The 21,327-nt window shown below is 42.1% G+C and overlaps 1 protein-coding gene across 1 annotated transcript in view; it reads left to right on the forward strand.

Annotated features, from left to right (window-relative positions):
* PTPRC (protein tyrosine phosphatase receptor type C) overlaps positions 1-21,082 on the forward strand; it is a 118,288-nt gene extending 97,206 nt beyond the window's left edge. The window contains exons 20-31 of the mRNA XM_077332738.1: positions 1,696-1,793; positions 3,743-3,868; positions 5,244-5,401; positions 5,712-5,847; positions 7,570-7,719; positions 8,846-8,933; positions 10,244-10,377; positions 11,597-11,731; positions 14,679-14,801; positions 15,007-15,188; positions 16,801-16,936; positions 19,201-21,082. Of these exons, the coding sequence (XP_077188853.1) occupies positions 1,696-1,793; positions 3,743-3,868; positions 5,244-5,401; positions 5,712-5,847; positions 7,570-7,719; positions 8,846-8,933; positions 10,244-10,377; positions 11,597-11,731; positions 14,679-14,801; positions 15,007-15,188; positions 16,801-16,936; positions 19,201-19,455 (1,721 nt within the window). The 3' untranslated portion in view covers positions 19,456-21,082. The remainder of the gene's footprint in view (positions 1-1,695; positions 1,794-3,742; positions 3,869-5,243; positions 5,402-5,711; positions 5,848-7,569; positions 7,720-8,845; positions 8,934-10,243; positions 10,378-11,596; positions 11,732-14,678; positions 14,802-15,006; positions 15,189-16,800; positions 16,937-19,200) is intronic.
* Positions 21,083-21,327: the final 245 nt, after the last annotated feature.

Raw genomic sequence — 21,327 nt, forward strand, 5'->3', positions numbered from 1 at the left:
CTAAAATAAATCAATTTCAAAAACAAACCTTAAAAACAATTGTAGCATTAACATAACATTACCCTGTCAGGTGCTTTTGAAAGGAACCCCAAAAGGAACAAAACAAGGCTCTTTGAATGTTAGCAGAGAACAAGTGTGTTTATCCTTACTAAATGAACCTCTCTGTGGACAGCGTGTTTCTGAACACAGTTGCTGTGAGGAGCTTTGACATCTATGCCTTGCTCTCAGGCCTTCTGGAGCATGTGATTGGCTATTGTGGGAAATGGAATGCTGGGTGAGAAGGGTATAAAGACACCCTGTCTCCAGGCCTACAAACTAGGGACTTAAATTTCACATTCTACAAACTTTTTTTGGTCTATACTTTTGTTTTTGTAATTGATGTTTTTGCACATCTTAATTTCAATAAGGACAAAGCTTGGACACAGGGTACCACCCAACATTCACATGGTGGGTTATGGGGGAGTTATAGGCTTGAAGACACACTAGTCTTGAAGAAAGCAACTAAGAAACAGGTTTATTTCAGTGGTGGGTGTGTCTTGGCTGTTTCTTTGTTTTGCTTTTCTCCAGCCCCTCAGTGACACAGTAACGTCGGAGAGCTGGGGCCTGAGGAAATGTAACAGTACAAAACATGTGTCTTATTTGTCTGATTCAGACTTACAACATGAAACAGAAAGACTTTTACTGTTCTGCAGGCACCAGAAACCAAAACTTTATAACACAGAGCAAATAGACTCTCCCCCTTTTAAGTGGTTTTGACAAGAATAGCACCTAATGAACTCCCTACCTAACCAGCAGATCTCCTAACCCTTCTGCCACCATAACCCAACAACCACAGACTCTATCAGAACAAAATTTGCACCCACTTGCACCTTTAAGACCAAGCATGGAGGTTGAGAGGAGCTTGAGAGGAGATAGATGAAGTGTAACAACAAGATCTCAGTTAATTACTCCCAGCATCCCACAGTTATGGAGGGTATATTTACACCTCAAACTCCAGTATTGATATATTTATTTGTTTTACTATGTTGCCTTCCAGAATTAAATCCAAATTAATGGTGACCATATAAATTGTGCTTGTTATTCCTGTGTGGGCCTTATATGAGTTAAATATCTTCATTATGTTATATGCCAATTTGCTCCTCACCCTATATACGGTCTGGTAACTTCCATTTCTAAAGAAGTATGTGTGCACACAAAAGCCTGGAATAAAACTTTGATAGTTTTAAAGGTGCCACTGGGTCCAATTTTTGTTCTGTTGCTTCAGACCAATATGGCTATCCAGTACAAGTACAGGTTTCTGGTCAATGTTTATATGGACTTCTCTGTATTTGCATTATTATTATTGTACAAGTAAAAAAGCCCGTTGAAAATGTAATGCAATGGGTGCTAGCTCATGTTTTGGTGTAGGTTTTGTGCCTCACTTGGAAGCTGGCAACCCTAAGATGATGTTTTGTGCATTGTGAGCTGCCACAAGACAGCAGGTCTGGGAGCTGCAGTATATAAGTTAAATGAATAAATAAAAATAAATAAAATCAGTTAAACTGCCAAATTCCTCTCTTTTTTTTTCTTTTAAAATTCTAATCCACTGTTTATAGGTGAATGTCTAAGGGTTCTAGAAGGCAAAACTTGAAACTATCCATCACAAAGGATCACTGGTCTTATCTAGCAGGGCTCTTCTTTCATTACTTCCACTAGGTCCCAAAGAAGAGACAACAGATGATTTCTGGAGAATGATCTGGGAGCAAAAGGCAACAATTATTGTCATGGTGACTCGCTGTGAAGAAGGAAACAGGGTGAGATAAAAGCAGAGCATATTGGCGTGGTGACTGTAAAGTACTTTCCTTAGGCCTCATGATTTTACATACCTCTTTTCAACTAGTTCTTCCAGGCAGTTACCTAGAATTCCATTGGAGCTATAGGGAATGTAGTTTTTTGCTCTTATCAAGGAAGAGGTCAGCAATATGCCATGGTTTAGCTTGTAGCTATTTCCTGGTCCTGCAGTTGGTCTTGCAACACACACACATACACAAATATATAAAGACTAGTATCAAAGCCCATTTTAAAAATGGGCTTTGAAAGGGGCAGCAGGCAGGAGGGCATGAGAGGGTGGCTGTAGCTTTCTTTGGCCCACAAAGCAGGCTAAAGGGAGTGGAAAGCCCCCTCCCAGCCAGCAGCAATAGGGCTTTGCAGCCCGCAAGGAGGCTGCAAACTCCCCCGCCCCCGGCTCCCTCCTAGCAGGAGCATACCTGTGGGCTGCAAAGCCCTGTCGCTGCCTCTCTCCTCGTGGGCAACAATGGTGGCCGCAGACACAAGGCTTCTAGCAGGCAAGGAGGGAGGGTGGGAGCTGGAGGGGGAGGGCCAATCAGGGTGGACTTGGACGGACAGGGCCTCGGACAGTCTCCTCTCAGGAGGCTGTTTCCCAAATATAAGGGAGCAAAATAGTGTTAAGGATTACTATACAAAGATTTATTATTAAGTGCACATTAAGCAAATAAAAATAATAAAATCTTAAAACATAAGAATGACTGCAAAATATTGCACATGCAGTCTCAGCATTTGAACATGGTATTGCCATAGACCAAACATGTTTCAATCCAGAGGGTCTTCATCAGTGGTCAAGTAAACTCCAAAGAAGGAGAACCCAGTACCTCCCGAGGAAGCCTGTTCCACTAAGAAACCGATCTAACTGTCAGGAACTTCTTCCAGATGTTTAGATGGAATTCCTTTTGTTCAACTACTGTTGATTCATCCCAAATCTGCATTTGCCTTTTTTAGCTACTGTATCATGCTGCTGACATATATATTCCATATATGGTCTCCTAAGATCTCTAGATCCTTTTTGTAAGTACTACTTGCAAGTACTACTTGGCTACTGCCAAGACAAGTTCCCTCCATCATATAATTAAAGTGGTGGCTTCTAATCTTGAGAATCTGGTTTGATTCCCCACTTCTCCACATGCAGCCAGATGGAAAATCTTCGGCTAGTCACAGTTCTATTAGGACTGTTGTTGCAGAGCAGTTATGTTAGGGTTCTCTCATCCCCACCTACCTCATAGGGTGTCTATTGTGGGAAGAGGAAGGGAAGGCCATTGTAAGCTGCTTCGAGACTCCTTAGGGTAGTGAAAAGTGAGGTATGAAAACCAACTCTTGTTTCTACCTAGATCAGGTTTTTCCAACCAGGGTTTCATGAAACCCTGAAGTTTCTTAAAGGCCCTGGAAGGGTTTCCCAAATGGGTAGGAGTTAATTAATTTTTCATATATTTTTAAAAAATTGTTAAACATCTATCAGGTGATATGACAATATATGGTCATGTTGACCCCATCAAATGGTCAATGATGTACTAGGAGAGGGTAGGAACTAGAGGGGCCCTGGTGCCTGTATACACAGCTATATTTTCCAACCATATTCTGCACAATTGGACCACTTCTGAGGTTTCTCAAATCTTGAAGAATGTTTCAGGGGTTTCTTAATGGTAAAAAGGTTGAGAAAGGCTGACCTAGATGGAGAACTTTTCCATCTTTCCCATTTTTATCCTTACAACAGCACTGTGAGAGAGGTTAGACTGAGACAGGGTGACTAGCCCAAATTCACCCTGTGAGCTTCATTGCAGAGCAGGGATTTGAAGATGAAGAACTAAGATGAATGCCAGAAACCAACCTGTAGCTACCTGTTGGTAACCCCATCCACTCTATTGGCTTTATTTGTTCTCTGCTTGGTATGATGACCTTTGTATTTCTACAGAACAAATGTGCCAAATACTGGCCTTCCATGGAGGATGAGACTGCCTCATATGGCGACATCGTTGTGAAGATAAGTGACTGCAAAGTGTGTCCTGACTACATCATTCGGAAGCTGCATATCATGAATGTAAGTAAAAATATCATTTTCTTAGATTTCCCATATATTTTCTAAGTAATCCTTGCAACAGTTATGGAAAGTTAGTACGTTCATAGATGACTTGAGACTTGAACCATGGATTTCTTAGCTCACAACTGGCTCTCTTAACATCAAATAAACAGAAGTCCTGCTAAGGGAATACAATGAGTCATAGAGATTAAAGAAATATCGAGAGAAGGTGGTATCCAACCTCCTTCCAGTCAAAGGAGCTATTCAGTCAAAGGAGCTATTCTCCAACCTAAGGAGACTCGCACCAAATTTAGTGACTTTTCTTGTGGAGGAAGAGTCATTAAAGTTAGAGGAAGGCATCAGACTTTGCTTGTGGAGTGATAGGACATAGGCTGATATCATCTAATGTGGTGTCCATATAACAGAAGCAATTAAAAAACGGAGGTGTGGAAGGCATCCTTCATTCTTTCTGTTCTTCTTGTCAACACTGTTGGTTCTGCCATGTGAATCATCTTCTGATAGGTAGCCTATTTTGACTTTCATTTTGGAATGGCAATAGGTAATTTCACTGAAGAAGATGAAACCGTAAGGACTTAGATTTGATGTACCACAGAGTCTGCATCCTGTGCCTTGTATGCCATTCCTGAATACCCCTCACAAGTTGAAGAGGTTTTTTCTCTGATACTTATCATTATTATGACTATGTTATTGCACTTGGGAGTGAGCAACTTATATGTTGACCTCATGCACCTGGTACAAGATCAAAGAGAGGTTAGCATTACGATCCATATTGGATACTCAACAAGACCTTGGTGGCCCTTGGTGATTCCCTTTGCAAGTGATTTATGGGTAAACACATAACCAGGTGAAATCATGTACCCTAAAATGAATAAAGACTCCAGGGACTGACCCTGACAATGGACCTTGTCCAGGTTGAACCACAGACCAGCACTGGACCACTTGCCCGGTCCCAGGGATCTTTTTTTGCCAGTAAGTTGAAGCTTTGTAGGGTTTTCAAGGCAAGAGACATTCAAAGGGGGTTTGCCATTGCCTGCCTCTTCATAGCTGCCCTGGTCTTCCTTGGTGGTCTTCCATCCAAATTAATAGGGCTGCTACTGCTTAACTTTTGGGATCCGATGAATTGGGGCTAGCCAGCCCATAGTTGTTTCCAGAATCCCAACAAACTGATGGGGTGTAAGCATATATCTTCCACTAACCATCTTCTATTTTTTCCTTTTTCTGGATTTCTAGAGAGATTGCATTAAAAGCTGTCTTTTCCTTTGCCATTTGTTTACTTATTGCCTTTGAATCCCTTACTGGAAACAAACCATTGCCCCTTGACAATGCAGAATAATAAACATTCACATACACATACCTGTATATCTTCTTCATCCAGAGAAGAGAAAAATCAGCTACAAGAGATGTGACCCACATTCAGTTTACCAGCTGGCCTGATCACGGTGTCCCTGATGACCCACATCTTCTTCTCAAGCTACGCCGCCGAGTTAATGCTTTGAGCAATTTTTTTAGTGGCCCAATAGTGGTTCATTGCAGGTAAGATTATAATGGAAGCAAATTCTTCCCCTAATCTCTTCTAACTGAGAGCTGCTTACAAACTGAAAGCAGAGTCTGTTGATTTTCATGACATTTGTTTCTCTTGCTAGTTAAATGAATGCACACAAAGAAAAGCCAACTATTTTCAAATGCATTGAGAGGTCATGGTCTTACCTGTAGACATATCATGGAAAGACTGAGGTTCCTTTGACTTGAATTGCCTGAAATGTAGTGTTGTTAATTGAACCTATCAACTATCTTGAACACATGTGATTTGACTGACGGTTGTCTGTTTTTACCATCTTGTCAGCGCTGGTGTTGGACGCACTGGAACATACATTGGAATTGATGCCATGCTGGAGGGATTGGAGACTGAAGGAAGAGTGGATGTTTATGGTTATGTTGCAAAGTTACGGCGGCAGCGATGTCTCATGGTTCAAGTGGAGGTATATTCCCAGAGCTTTATTTATAGACTAGTGAAGTGATAATAATGTCATACAGGATTTCTAAAAGGCACTTATGAAAGATGTCATTCACCCTCATGATACATGATTGCAAGAGCTTTGCTAGTGCTTCATCTGGTAAAGCACCGGGAAATTTAACCCAGAAAATAGAGAAAAGCACTCGGACTTTGAACCTCCACCCCCCCCTATTGCATAATGATCTATAATATGCTAAGGCAGATAAGCACCCTCGTTTTTGTTGATCTGGGTTATTTAAAAATATGGAGCTCTCACCTTTCCTCATGGTTCAAGGTGGTTTACAATAATAGTTAAAATCATTTTCATTACATTTCTACTGTTTATTTGTTTGTTTATTATATTTTAGCCTGCCATTGTCCATGGACTCAAGGTGTTTACACTCCGTATAAGCCCATTAAAACCTGTCCAGGCACATCATTGGCCATTTGAAGGGGTTGACATGACCATAGGTCATGATCTTAATCCTGGCCTCAACCAAAGACCTGGCAGAAGAACTCCATATTACAGGCCCTTTAGAACTATGATAGCTCCATCAGAACCCTCAGCTTTCCTGGAACCTCATTCCACCAGGTCAGGGCCATGACTGAAAAATCCCTGGCCCGGGTTGAGGCAAGGCATACTTCCTTAGGGCCAGGGACCCCAAGAGATTAGCACCACACAGGGAAGTGCCCTACAGGGGGCATAAGTAGACACGCGGTCCCTTAGATAGGTAGAGCCCAAGCTGTGGATGGCCTTAACGGTCAGAATCTGATCCAGTTGAATCTGATCCAGGCTGAAACTGGTAACCAACTTAGCACAGGCTGGATATGGACACTCCAAGGTGTCCCGATGAGGACCCTAACAGCTGCATTCTGCACTAGCTGGAGTTTCCAGGACAAGGACAAGGGTAGGCCAGCGTAGACCGAGTTACAGAAGTCCAGTCTAGAGGTGACCGTTGCATGGATCACTGTGGCCAGACAGCCTGGGGGCACTAGAAACCTTGCTTGGTGAAGATGGTAAAACAGCGTGCGGACTATCCCTGTGACCTAAGCCTGTGATTTTAAGAGCTCATGCATGTTGTCTGTTTACGTGAGTGGTATAAACGAGAAGGGTGTTCTCGTCTTCAGTGAATATCTTGTTTGTGGAAATGGATCTAAACTCACTCTCACATTGATGCCCTTTATTTGATCTGTTTAGGCATTCAGCAGCTAAATGCATTATATTAATTAGTTCTTTCTGTCCTTGGAGGCTCTGAGAGCTGTTTAAAAAATCACATTCCCAGGTTCTCCACATTTTTCTTTGATTCTTTGATCACCCAGCTATTTAGCTGTGAAACAGTGAAAAATGTATAGACCAAATTGTATAGAGATAAACAGCCCTTATGTTTCATGAACTTAGGGAAGATTTCTTGATGTGCAGTGAGATCCTATGCCCATTTACTCAAAAGTAAGTCCCACTGAGTTCAGTAGTATTTACTCCCAAGTGACTTAAAATAAACAGTTATGTACATACTGACTTGCCAATAAATCCCACTGAACTCTTTGGGCCTTTTGTCTGAGTAAACATGTTTGTGACAGTAATCTTACCCAGGATGTAAATATGTATGTATGTCAATTCATATGTTGTAGTCCTTTATATTATATATAGTACTCTAACTGAACATTTTCTTTTATAATCCATACAATCTGGAATGTTGGGGAACATTAGACACAGTACATCTTGATCCATCAAGCTTTGGTTGAGTATGTCCAGTATGGGGAGACAGAAGTCAGCATCCCAGAACTGCACAACTACCTTAATAACTTGAAGACAAATTATACTCTCAATGAACCTTCTCTTTTGGAAGCAGAATTCCAGGTAGATTCCTTGTTTTTTGGCATGACTTTAAAGGATATCTAATATTCCTTGTTTAGGTTTAAGACTAGACATTCCTAGCCTCTTAACTAGGTACATTTATTTAATTGACTTGCCCCAGTGTTTAGATTTGCCAAGGAGAAATTAGCTAGACCAGAAGCAACATGCAGCATTTTAAGAGCCCTGTGTAAAATAAAGGATGTATTAGTACATCCTCTTTTTTCGCTTTTGTTAGTCAACTTATGGCAATCCCTTAGGGCTGTCAAAGCAAGAGGTGTGCAGAGGTGATTTGCCACTGCTTGTCACCACCCTGGTATTCCTTGGGGGGGGGATCTTCCATCCAAATATTCCTTGGTGGTCTCACATCCAGTCTGCATAGTTTCCAAGATCTGTTGAGATTGGGCTTCAGGGCTTTGCTTGATTAGCATTTTACAAATCTGCCCTTTTGCTTTTCCTTCATTTTTATGATGTCATTATGAGCTGACCCCTTTTTGTCCTTGGTGCTCCTTGTATGTTATATACCTGTTTTGTATGTTTTATATGTACTAGGGACAAAGCCCTTTGCATTCAGGAATACAACGGGTGTTAGATTGGGGTGGTGGAAAAACTCTGCAGATGGCCTCTCACTCTCCCCAGGACCTGGAAAGGCTGCAGACTGCAGGGAACTCACCAGCAGGGGCAGCTCTCATATGGCAGGGATCTGCAGCCTCTGAGCTTTGGAGAGAAGTAGAAGGAGTGGGGGTGGAAGGTGATTGGGTGGCCACTGGACAGACAGGCAAGCTGGTTGGAGGAGGAGGCACTCAGGGGCAGGACATCCGCCCTGAGTGGGTGTTAAGCGCTGAGTGGCACTTAAACCATGAGACGAGCTCCTCCTCCAAACCCTTACCAGAAAAATTAAGTGGAACAGATCTTTTTAAAATGGAATAATTTTAAGTGTGTCAATTTTAACAAGAAAAACCATCAGGAGAGGTAAACAGAAAAGGGCATGGAAATAAAGACAGATTTGTTTTGCAAAACTGAATGAGGGAGGTTTGAGTTGAAGTTCGCTGGGATGAGAAATTTGATAGCATCCCTGCTCTTAATAAGGACACTTTATTTGCAAAGTATTCCCATGTCTGTCATTCTTTAGAGGATGCCTTCATATAAGAACTGGCAGACACAGAGAGCTGGCAACAGAGAGGAAAATAAAAGTAAAAACCGAAGCACAGTTATTCCATGTGAGTATTTGAGAAACGCACATAAACACACACAACCCGCTGCAAGCAGCATATACTGATTTTTTTCTGAGGATTCAAGAAAAGTACTAATCTGTCTGAGATGTGCAGATAAGAGTATGCTTTTGTAGAAAGGGCTTTTTGTGTATATTTTGGAAAGTTCATGTATATTTTGTGCATATTTTCATGTATATTTTGCAAACTGACATTAGAGAATACTTGTGACATGCTCTGCCATTGAATTTCTCCACCAAACTTGTTCTCTTAGTTCACCAGCACAACACATTAGAATGACTCAACTGCCCTTTATTTCAATGCTTAGGAAATTATTATTTAATTTTGATTGATTTATCTGTCCCTTAATGGGATGCCAGAAGACCAGAGAGTGTGCCGCCTACGGCAGCGGTCCGCAACCTTTTTTGTTGCGGACCGCTGCCAAGCGGTGTGGAGAGAGAACGATCCGGGGGCCCACGCATGTGTGGCAGCCCCCGTGCAAACGCGCATGTGCAGACTTGGCGGGGCCGCAAACGTGCACGTTCAGCAGTTTTGTGTATGCGTGTTTGCGCTCCCGGTGGGGGCGCAAACGCACATGCATGGCAGCTCTGCACATGCGTGAAACTGCCATGCATGAGCATTTGCGCTCCCGGCGGGGGTGCAAGCTCGCATGTGCTGCCGCTCTTGCATGTACGCATGCGCGAAACTGCCTCATGTGCACGTTTGCGGCCCTGCTGCGCTTCCCTCTCCCCCACCGCAGTAAGAAGCTTGCCAGGCCGCAAGCTAATCGGCTGCTTCGGTGGCCGATTTGCTTGCAGCCTGGTGAGCTTCTTGCTGCGGGGGGCAGGGGGAGAGAGCCACAGCCCAGTGCCGAGGCCTTCTCGGCCCAGCACTGGGCCGCGGCCCGGGGATTGGGGACCACTGGACTATGGCACGGATCTCTGAGGCTGAGATTTTCTGCCTCTCATCTTGCCCATGCCAAATGAAGCCGAACCTACACAGGCAACCTCAGGGACTGTATATGATTTTAGCATTCATCCAACCAAACACACATCCAATAGAGTGGGAGGGAGGGAAGTCTAGAGGAACAGAATGCTTGCATTTAGGTGATTGTAGAAGTGATGATGAATTAGAGCCAGGATAATTAATTTAATCCTAGAGTGAAGGTCATAGGGATGGATAGATATATTGGGAATGGGCGGAGGGAGAATTGATTCCCCCCCCCCCAGACTTTGAGATCACCCCCCCCCAGGTGTGCCATATAGCCCCCATTAGGAATCACTGTGTTAAGACATGATTTGTTTATTTTTTCTGTGCAGATGACTATAACAGAGTATTATTCAAACATGAAGAGGAGGGGAAGAGGGAGAGTGAACTTGAATCCAATGTCTCTTCAGATGAGGACAGTGACTGTGAGGAGTCCGACAAGTATATCAATGCTTCCTATATAAGTGTAGGTGTCTGGATAACTTATCTGTCTTTTGAGTAACAGGTTGTATTCTTCTCCCACATTTCCAATAGATCCTTATTGGTGGAAGGAGGATCGTTATTTGCACAATTTTTTATATTCATAGAACAAGGAGACTGTAGATTTTTAGATCAATAAAAGCATCGTCTTCTGCATATGCCATCTGAAAGTTTTTTTCACTATCTCTATGAATGTCACCTTTTCTTTTGAGAAGTACTGTTAGCTAAAGGCATATGTGTTGCTTAGAGTTACCAGATAGCCTCCTTTTAGAAGACATGTCTTTGTGTGTGTGCCTGTTTTCTTTGGGGCTCTTTAAAAAAACAGATGGAAATGTCCTCTTTTGGTGTTGGAAAACTAGGAATATTCCTAGTTAGTGGCAGTTATCAAAACTTAAATAGTAAGGATACTTATTTAAAATGAGATTTGTCATAGAGATCACTTCTTTGAAGTAGTCTGTTGGGAAATACATCTGCCTTTTTGCTTTCCAAATATGGTAATCCTACTGTTGCTGTTTATATGTATGTATGTATGTATGTATGTATGTATGTATGTATGTATGTATGTATGTATTTATTTATTTATTTATTTATTTATTTATTTATTTATATTTGGATTTGTTTTCTGCCCTCTCTCTGTGGACTCAGGGTGGATTACATCAAGATAAAATTACATTAATAAAGTTAAAATTCAAAAACAGGCATTTAAGTTGAATTGATCAATTATTAAACATTAAAACAAAAAATACTCTATCTTTCATGGGAGTAGGTAGTTGTGGGTAATATAAAGCACTTTAGAGAGAGTATGGTTTTGGTGGATTTCTGGCCGGGAGGCCATCAATTTCAGATGTTGTTTCATGCCTTAACCATGGGCTTGGAGGAGCATCTCCATCTTGCAAGCCCAGTGGAAAAGATTAAAGTCCTGCAGGGCTCTGGTCTCATTTGGTACAACATTCTACCAGGCCAGGGCCAAGGCTGTAAAAGCCCTGGTTGAGGCTTTCATGCAATAGCTCATTATGCCAACTCTATGCCCACTCCTTGTGCTGATTTTGGGGAGCCAAAGGTCAGTCCACTGTGTTTGATGGGATTTTTGTATTCTTAGATTATGTATTGTAGGAGAAACATCAGCCATATAAAGTCATTGTTTCCATATTCATGAAGTCTAGAGGAATGAATTCCTTGGAATGATTTCAGATTTTTTCCCCTAGGGCTACTGGCTTCAAAATGCAATGATAGCGACACAAGGGCCATTGCAGGAAACTATTAGTGACTTCTGGTCTGTGATCTACCAGAGAAAAGTGAAAGTTATTGTTATGTTGACTGAACTGAAAGACGGCGCTCACGTGAGTCTCCATGATGGCTCTCTGTTTCTATTGTTATGTGGTGTATTCTGCAGGAAAATATTAAAATTTAGATTCTAAAAAATTTCCATGGTTGGTCTCATTTCCAACCATGAAACTTATTTCTGCCATAAAACTGTTAGAAATGTGATTCCCCTACGTGTATGTGTATTAAGTAAATTTTACTTTGTCCAGTGGGTAATGCTTACATGTAAGGATACACATGATTGCAGCTTTTGAGTGCCATTTAAGTAGAAGAAGGTATTTCCTACAGATTAGTCAGTGTCTGCAGATAATTCAGTGAAATATGTACCTCTTTTGTTAGGAGCATAGCTCCGACATTTTCTCAGTAATTTCTTAAGCCAGAGGCCTCACTATCTTTTCTGGATATCAGACTCAGATATTGTATGCATAATAAAACTCGAAGTGTTACTGTTGTTATCCAACAGTGGAGAAACACCAATTGTTAATAGACCTCAAATCACTAGGTGGTATATGGTGCCTTCACAAGACCATTGTGCTGTGTGCCAAGAGTATATGTATAATAGAATGCATATTATATATAAACTAGTGGTATATTAATTAATTAATTAATATTTTTATACCGCCCTTCCCTATGGCTCTGGGCAGTTTACATAAAACATTTTGAACATTCATATAGAACACTATCAAAATCAATATAACAGTATAACAATAACAACAACACATCAACTGGAACAATTAGAATGGCACTTCAACAATAACTTGACAATCCCTCAGTAGGTTCGGTCCCTCAGTCTGGGGGGGCACCTGTAGATGTTATGGGTCAGTCGGCCCACCGAATATAATAAAGTCTCAATTTTATAGAATATTATAAAATATGTGGAGAATAATCATTACTGTTCCTCACCTATATGGCATCTGAAATCCACACACAACTCTTTAGCTTGTCCTTCCTGATGCTGATGCTGATTCAGCACTCCTGAACAATCCTGCCTGAGCCTTCCTGCCTTCAGTACTGAGTTCCTTTACAGTAATCTATCAAGCCATCAGGCACTTTCTATTGTTTGTTTGTTTGGTTCTTGATTTCAAATATTTATTAGTCATCTTTCTGCCTTAGGGGAACTCACGGCAGCCAGCAATGTAAATACTAATAAAATATGTAAAAACAAGATGTTAAAATGCCTGCTTCACAGCTTGGTGTAGTGGTTAGGAGTGCGGACTTCTAATGTGGTGAGCTGGGTTTGATTCCGTGCTCCCCCACATGCAGCCAGCTGGGTGACCTTGGGCTCGCCACAGCACTGATAAACCTGTTCTGACCGAGCAGTGATATCAGGGCTCTCTCAGACTCACCTACCGCGTAGGTGTCTGTTGTGGGGAGAAGGAAGGGAAGGAGGATGTAAACCGCTTTGAGACTCCTTCAGGTAGAGAAAAGCAGCATATAAGAACCAACTCTTCTTCTTCTATTCAAAGAAAAGGAAAGGGGTATTCTGAGATAGGATTGTTGCTTCAAATTAAAATAGATTAGTGATCATCCTGGGGCATCTAAGGATAGTGGATCAGAAAGTCTCCAAAGCAGACATTTCAGGGTACTGTCTACAATCACAATTTTTCCCCGCTCTTGATCCTGCCAAATTCTGATTGATCTGAACCTGGGCCCACATACCAGAATCTGTAGGTACCTTTTAGCAAGAGTGTATGTGAGGGAGGGCGGGGGTTGCTTGAAGCTCCAGACAACATTGTTTGAGCTGTTAATTGGTATGCTGGTTGATTTCCAGCAGGAGCAGGGCTTTCAATTCCAGGGTTTGCCTTTTGCACTTCAATGCTTGTATAAAGCTAAGGGGACACATAATACTTAACTCTTTATTTTAAAAATGTGGCAGGGGGAGAGGGAAGTGGCAGGGGGAGAGGGAAACACTTTACTGGTGTTTTCTTTCACTCCCCCCCCCCAATGTCTCATCCTCACTTTAAGAAACAAATTGCCAAGCAAACCAATTCTCTTTCTCCCCCCCCCCCCGCCCCATGAAGCATGTTTGGGCTGATGTTTACCTGTTTCTTGCATGAGCGCTTCTCACATTTCTTAAAGAGGACTTTTAGGCAGCACCAGAAAGGAAAGGTCTCTGTTGCTGCAGAGACCAAAGCACAGTGTCTGTGGTGGATGTGTGGGTGGGGAAGTGAGTCCAAAATGGGCAAAGGTATCTGCGCCTCAAAGAGGCTGCTGTGGGCCCACATTTCCACTTTGAATCAGAGAAAATCCATTCTTGGATATGCCGGCGAATAGCTACAGCTGTGAAGATGGGAGAAAACCCCGACCAGGATCTAAGTGGAAATTGGAGTCAAGTCCAGATGGCTTTTTGTTAACAGAGCCCAACGAGCTTTAAAAGCCCAGTGCAGATAAGCCTGAGATTGACTGAGCCTGAAAAGAAAACTGCCTCAGCATGGCCCATTATGCACGGCCGCCGAAACGGCGATTTCGGGTCACGTGGAAAACGCGGAGGGGGAAGACGCGACGCATACCGGTTATGCACGGGGCGGGGCGCGACGGCGGCAAAACCCAGAGTAACCGATTATGCACGCGCCGATCCGGGCGCCGCTTCTGGTTGCGCCCCGCTCACCCGGAAGCTGCGCTTTCTTCCGCGTTTCACTGACGCGGCTTTTTCGGCGGCATGCACCGAAGCTGCAGCCGGTTGCAGCCGGCTCCGTGCGTTATCCGTGATTTTAGTCGCCGCCATTCCACCCCGAATGTGCGCTAAAACCCCCGTGCATAATGGGTCCATTAGATGTCATCCTATGAAGCTTCTCATAGAGCAGTCTTTAGGGAAGAGGGGAAGTGTTAATAAACTGCACTGGTCGGTTGCTATTTTTATTATATTATTGTTAAACTCATGGTTGATTTTGCATTTGCCTTTTGAGGCGGGGTCTCTGTGTGTTTGTGTGTGAAATCACTAATTTAGTCTTTATTCACTATTAGGAACTATGTGCACAGTACTGGGGAGAAGGAAAACAGACCTATGATAATATCACTGTTGAACTGAAAGAAACCAACTGTTCTTCTGGCTATACCATTAATCTCTTTGATGTAACACATGTGAAGGTAAAAAGGTATTTCTACTTTTTGGGTTGGGTATTTTACTTATCAATGTTACATAAAGGGGAAAGTGATGACTGAGAAGCACTTAAAGTTGTCAAGCTTTGGGACAGTCTTTTGCTACTTTTTAAATGTTTATTCATTCTATTAACTTTTAATATGAGTTGTGGAATTTTGATTGAAGGGCTCTATAATCCTCTGTTTCTTGCAGAGGAAAGAAACCCGAGAAGTGTTTCAGTATCAGTATCACAAATGGAAAGCCTTTGGTCACCCAGAATCTCCTCAAGACTTAATTTCCATGATTCAGAGTCTCAGACAGAAGCTTCCAAAACCACTTATATCAACGGAAGCAAATGTGTACAACAAGAATGTCCCACTCGTTGTTCACTGCCAGTAAGTACCAATGTGTTTTAGGCTTCATTTGATCTGAACTGGTTTTCCCCACCAAAACTGGCATCATTGCTATGAGGTGCCTCCCATTGTGTTGCTCCATAAACAGACATTTGTAGAACTGAGACAACTTCATTCTTTTGTGCTTTGAACTTTCCCCATTCTGTACCAAGGCCAAGTAAACAAATGGTGGGCAGTTAACAGTATTTCTGTTGTCATTTTCACTTGTCAGATAAATCGGCTCTTCAGCTCCATGAAGCCGATTGGGGCATTTTCTGTCCCTGCTGGGACACTGTAGTTGGGGAAGGATCTGGACCTGGAAGTCCCGACAAAAAAATCAGCGTTCCCTTGCCATGGGGCATTGGAAGCCCCCCCCCCCCGAGCATTATAGGTCAGAGTGAGTTACAGAAATCTAACCTGGCAGTGACCGTTGCATGGATCACTGTGGCAAGGTGTTTTGGAACCAGGTAGGGTGCTAGTAGCTTAGCCTGGTGAAGATGGTAATATGCCAACTGAGGTACTTTAGTGACCTGAGCCTCAGTAGAGGCAGAATCAAGAATCGCCTCTAAATTCCTAGTGGTTAGTGCAGCTGTTAGCTGTTCATCATCTAGGCAAGGCAAACATGCTTCCTTTCCTGGTCCTTTCCAACCTAGCCACAGGATCTCCATCTTGGAGGGATTGAATTTCAGACGGCTCTGCTTGATCCAGACCACTGCTGCTTCTAAGCAACTGGCAAATGTCTCCGGCAGTGAGTCTGGGCAGCTGTCCATTAGGATGTAGAGCTAGGTGTCATCAGCATATTGATGGCATCCAAGCCCATATCTCAAGACCAACTGAGCCAGAGGCACTTGAAGACGTAAAGAGTAATTAGAGGATGCCTGAAGACCTAAAGAGTAATTAGCACATGGAATTCACTTCCACAGGAAGTGGAGGGAGCTACAAGCATAGGCAGATTCAAGAACAGATTAGATAAATATATGGAACGGAAGTTGCATCAGTGGTTATTAACCACAAGTTACAGTTAGAACACTCTGACTCAGGCACTGATGCTTTATATTCTTGGTGTTCGGGGAGAACACCATGAGGGTTTTGGGAGTTCTGGCCTCCTGATGACACCTGGGTTTTGGCCACTTTGTGACAGAGTGTTGGACTCGTTGGGCTATTGGCCTGATCTAATATGGCTTCTCTTAGGGGCATGTAACTATATCTGGGCCAGTGCCCTCACTAAGCTTCTGAGCTAGTTGATATCTTGAATTCTTTCTAGCATCTTGAAAACATGATTATTTATTTTGTACCAAAAATTAAAAAATGATGAAATCTAACAGTACTTTACATCTGTCAATATATTTTATGACTATTGATGTTCATTTTGTGACCCTTTCTGTCCAGGGGAGAGTGCCTCTACCGTCCCACTCTTGCAACAATATTGGCGTCACATTCTGGTGTATAGTTTCTACACCCAGAAGGTTGCCAGAGTAGGTTTGTACATCAAGGGCAGAACCTGGAATAAACCTATAAAAAATCAAACCTATAGAAAATCCGATGGGTCATTGAGACTCGCTGTCATAGTGATGCTATCAACTAGAACTGCTGATCCTGGAATGTTTTTTTGTAGTGATGGCTCCCAACGAACAGGAATAGTGTGTGCCTTGCTGAATCTCTTGGACAGTGCAGAAACAGAAGATGTAATAGATGTTTTCCAAGTTGTGAAATCTCTTCGTAAAGCCAGGCCCGGAATGGTGTCCACTTTTGTAAGTAAACCCTGATACTTCCTTTGGAACACTTGTTCTGTAGTGATCATGTATATTTATTTATATTTAAATTTGTTAACTGCCATTCCCAGACCCAGATGGCTGATGGCAGTGTACAACAAATTAAAACCCACAACAACATTTTAAAACAATCTAAAAAACCTCCCCCACCCTATAATAGAAGCCATCGCCACACACACCCGGGGGCGGAGGGGGGAACTACTGGGGATACCTGGCCTATGGGCCTATATCGGAAAGGACCCGATCTTCCTGGCCTGAGAGTCTCACTATAGTTCCTTCCAATAACTTAAAACACTGACAATGCAGCAATCAAATCAAAATAAAGTAATTGAATCAGTTTAAAGGGAGATTAGATAAATTAATGAAGAATAGAACTATTAATGGCTATTAGCTTTGATAACTTGATAGAACATAAATAGATTGGGACCCAAAGCACCACTCAACTAGCTCTGAGTAGCAGCGTGTGTGAATGAGATTTTGAGGTCTTTGTAGACTGTAAGCCAAATATAAGCAGACAGTGGGGTGCAGCAGTAAAGAAGGCGAATGCTGTCTTGGGCTTTGTCACCAAAGGTATCACATTTTAATCGCAAGATGTCATAGTCCCACTGGATACCGCATTGGTCAGACCACATTTGGAGTACTGTGTGCAGTTCTGGAGGTTTCACTTCAAAAACGATGTGGACAAAATTGAGACGGTGCCAAGGAGAGTGACGAAGATGACCTGGGAACCAAGATCTATAAGGAAAGGCTGACGGACTTGGGAATGTTCAGCCTAGAGAAGAGGAGGTCAAGAGGGGACATGATCGCTCTCATTAATATATTTCAAAGGTTTTCACTTGGAAGAAGACAGAGAATGGTTCCTGTTGACTCCAGAGGATAGGATCAACAGTAATAGGCTTAAATTACATGTAGAACAATATCAGCTAGATATCATATACAAAAAATTCACAGTCAAAGTAGTTCAGCAGTAGAATTGGCTGCTGAAGGAGGTGGTGAGCTCCCCCTTATTGGCATTTTCAAACAGCATCTGGACAGATATTTATCATGGATACTTTAGGCTGGTCTTTCATTGAGTAGGGGATTGAGCTAGATGGCCTGTATGGCCCCTTCCAACCCTATGTTCCTATAAAACTCCATCTTCTGAGGCAATAATACTCTGAATACTTGTGCTGGAGCCAACAACGGTGGAGGATTTGACCTCTGGATTCTGGCTTTAGGCCTTATGCAGGCAATCTAGTTGGCTACTGTATGGAACAAGCTGCAAAACCAAAGCTTGCCTGCCATTCTTGATCATTCTTTCTTTAGACAATTTTTATTAAGCAGTAAAAATCATAGTATTCAAAAAATGCTCAACCAATACAAATGTCTACACTTCTTGATTCAGTGCAGCCAGAGACTTCTGGAAATTCCAGTGAATCTTTTCAGCACTTTTTATATCCTTTTGTTAATTGTATGAATAGCAGATATCGCATGGGGAGGGGAAGACAGTATTGCATAGCCAGGGGTAGTCAAACTGCAGCCCTCCAGATGTCCATAGACTACAATTCCCATGAGCCCCTTCCAGCATTGTAGTCCATGGACATCTGGAGGGCCATAGTTTGACTCCTCTGGCAGCCAGTTCTCATCAGATCTTGGAAGCTAAGCAGGATCAGTGCTTTGAAAGGAGTCTGCTGAGGAAGACTCTGCAGAGGAAAGCAATGGCAAGCCACCACTGCTTCTCACATCTTGAAAGCCCCTTGCTGGGGTCGCCAAAAGTCGGTTGGGATTTGATGGCATGCCCAGATACAGTCTGGACAGAAATTCTTATAAATTGTTTTTGTATGCTATTGTTATTGGCAATATTCCTACAGAGGAGTGTCTGATGACTCTCCAAAGAATCCAGCAATCATCTAGAACAGGGGTAGTCAAACTGCGGCCCTCCAGATGTCCATGAACTACAATTCCCATGAGCTCATGGGAATTATAGTCCATGGACATCTGGAGGGCCGCAGTTTCTACCCCTGATCTAGAACTCAGCAGGAAGCTCCTCTGGTGTCCCAGTTGAGTTATCTAAATAAACAACTGGTAGAAGTCGCCTGACAAGGCCAGCCCACCAGTTCTTGCTATCTTCTCACCCATTTCTGTGTTCTTTAAAATTTTCATCTTTTCTGGTTCTCCCCTTTCCCTATTTCCTTATGCAAAATTCACTCTTGTATGAGAGGTATATAACCCTTTAAAGTCATGCTTTCTTTCTCTCTGTTTAGGAAGATTACCAGTTTCTTTACGATACAATTGTTAGTGTGTATCCTGCCCAGAACGGACAACTGCTAAAAAACAAATTCCAAGAACAAAAGGTTAATATTCACAATGAAGAAGAGGATGCAAACTCTACTACGAAGGATGTCTGCATCCTGGTTCAAGAGGATGAGAAGGATGTGAGGTTGGAGGAAGATTCCAGCGTCACAGCCAATTCTAGGGAAGCAGAAAGTGCTCTGAATGGACCAACCACTCCAGTTTGAACTGAAGCACCGTAGAAACACTTTGAAACTTTCCAGTTAAAACATCTGCATTATAAATTAAGATCGAGAGTAAATGAAGAACATGAGGGATATTTCCTTTCCATTTCTAATCTGTTTTCCCCTCCTTTTGTCAAAAGGTTTTGTACAAATCCTAAAGTTTCATGGAATAGGTTACTTGTTGATAGTTATAGCACACTGTGAATTATGTGTGTTTGTGTGTGTAGAATGCTGTTTTACAGTCGGAAAAATGTGTCTTCTTTACAAAAAAGGAGAACACAGAGATATTAAAAATAGCTTCTCAGTGTTTAACTGAGAAACAGAGGGGAGGAATCAGAGGTTTCCTTGTGATTTTTTAAAAATAAGAAATAGTATCACTAGCATGGATTGGATGCATTTCATCCATTATTTGATCATAGTATAGAAAACCGAGATCCCAAGTACAGCTCATCTAGACCTGGCAGCAGAGGATAGGACCCACAGTAATGAGTTTAAACTATGTGGAAAAATGATATCGGCTAGATATCGGGGGGGGGGGAGGAATTCACAATCAGAGCAGTTGAGGAGTGGAATTGGCTGCTTAAGGAGGTGGTGAACTCCTCATCACTGAGAGTATTCAAGCAGCAGCTGGACAGATACTTATCCTGGATGCTTTAGGCTGATCCTGCATTGAACAGTGGGTTGGACTAGATGGCCTGTAGCGCTAGGAGTCTATGTATTGGGATCTGAAACATAGAACAGCTAATTCTGGAACCTAAGAGGGCATTTTTGATATTGTGCAACTCGGTGCCATAACTAACTATTTTAAAAATGGAGGGAATAAGGGATGATGTTGCATGAAGTTAACTATTCGTTTTTTTAGAGGCAGAACTCCCAGTAGACGTGCCCAAGTCTTTGGACATGCCGAAAACTGGTTCCCCACCACAGTTATTTACATGTTTCCAAGAGGAAAAAAATACAAGAATTATCCCCCATTGAACAGTTTCAATGTACGCATAGTAGCGCTACTGTAATTACAGATGCATCCCTGGACACTGGTGAATTGAACAGCTTGCAGAGGATTACAAATATTTTGGAACCCGCACAGGTCCCAGGAAAAGCCTGTAAAAATCAGCCGTATTCAGCAAGCATTCCTTAAGCAAAGACAGGTATCAGATGGACAGGAATCAATGAAATCAAGCAATGGACAGCAGAGCTACAAAATCAAGCCAAAATTTAAGATCTGCATTTCTCAAACTGTCCTTGAGATGTCACTATCTTCCCAGAAATTCACCCAGTGGTTTCATCCTGGATCATCAAGTACTGTATCATCAAGAAGCAGGATGAAATATTACTCAGTTGACATTTGTATTTCACATGTTATCTCCGCTTTTTTATATATACCGTAGGTGTTTTCCTCCATTGTTTTATCATTGTATATGCTACTGTTTTTGCAAATTTTAGGAAAAAATAGTTTCATACATTAGGTTTGTGTCAGCTACATTACTAATTCGATGGCATTTGGTTTAATTTTATTTTCAAGCAAAAGAAAAATGCATTTGGGTGTTTTTCTTTTAATTAACAAATTTCTGAAGCATGAGAAGTGTGCATATAAGATGTTTAAATATAAAGATAAGGCATTGTGAACATATTTTTTTCAGTCAAGATGATCAAATTGTTTATTGTGAATTGATCCAAAGTGTTTGTTGTATTGTCTAGTTCTTGTGGGTTGCCAAATAATATCTATCAGTCTCCATTTCAACTGATGAGAAGAAGTTACAGGACAGCCACTTAGAGGCTCACTGTCCTTACGAAGTAACAGTATTGGTGAATTGCTGTATTTTTGGCAATGTCTGTTCACATGCTGAACAAAATACCAAAAGAGGTGCCATTCGT

This window comes from Paroedura picta, chromosome 4 (genome assembly GCF_049243985.1).
Source record: "Paroedura picta isolate Pp20150507F chromosome 4, Ppicta_v3.0, whole genome shotgun sequence".
Taxonomy (NCBI): Eukaryota; Metazoa; Chordata; class Lepidosauria; order Squamata; family Gekkonidae; genus Paroedura; species Paroedura picta.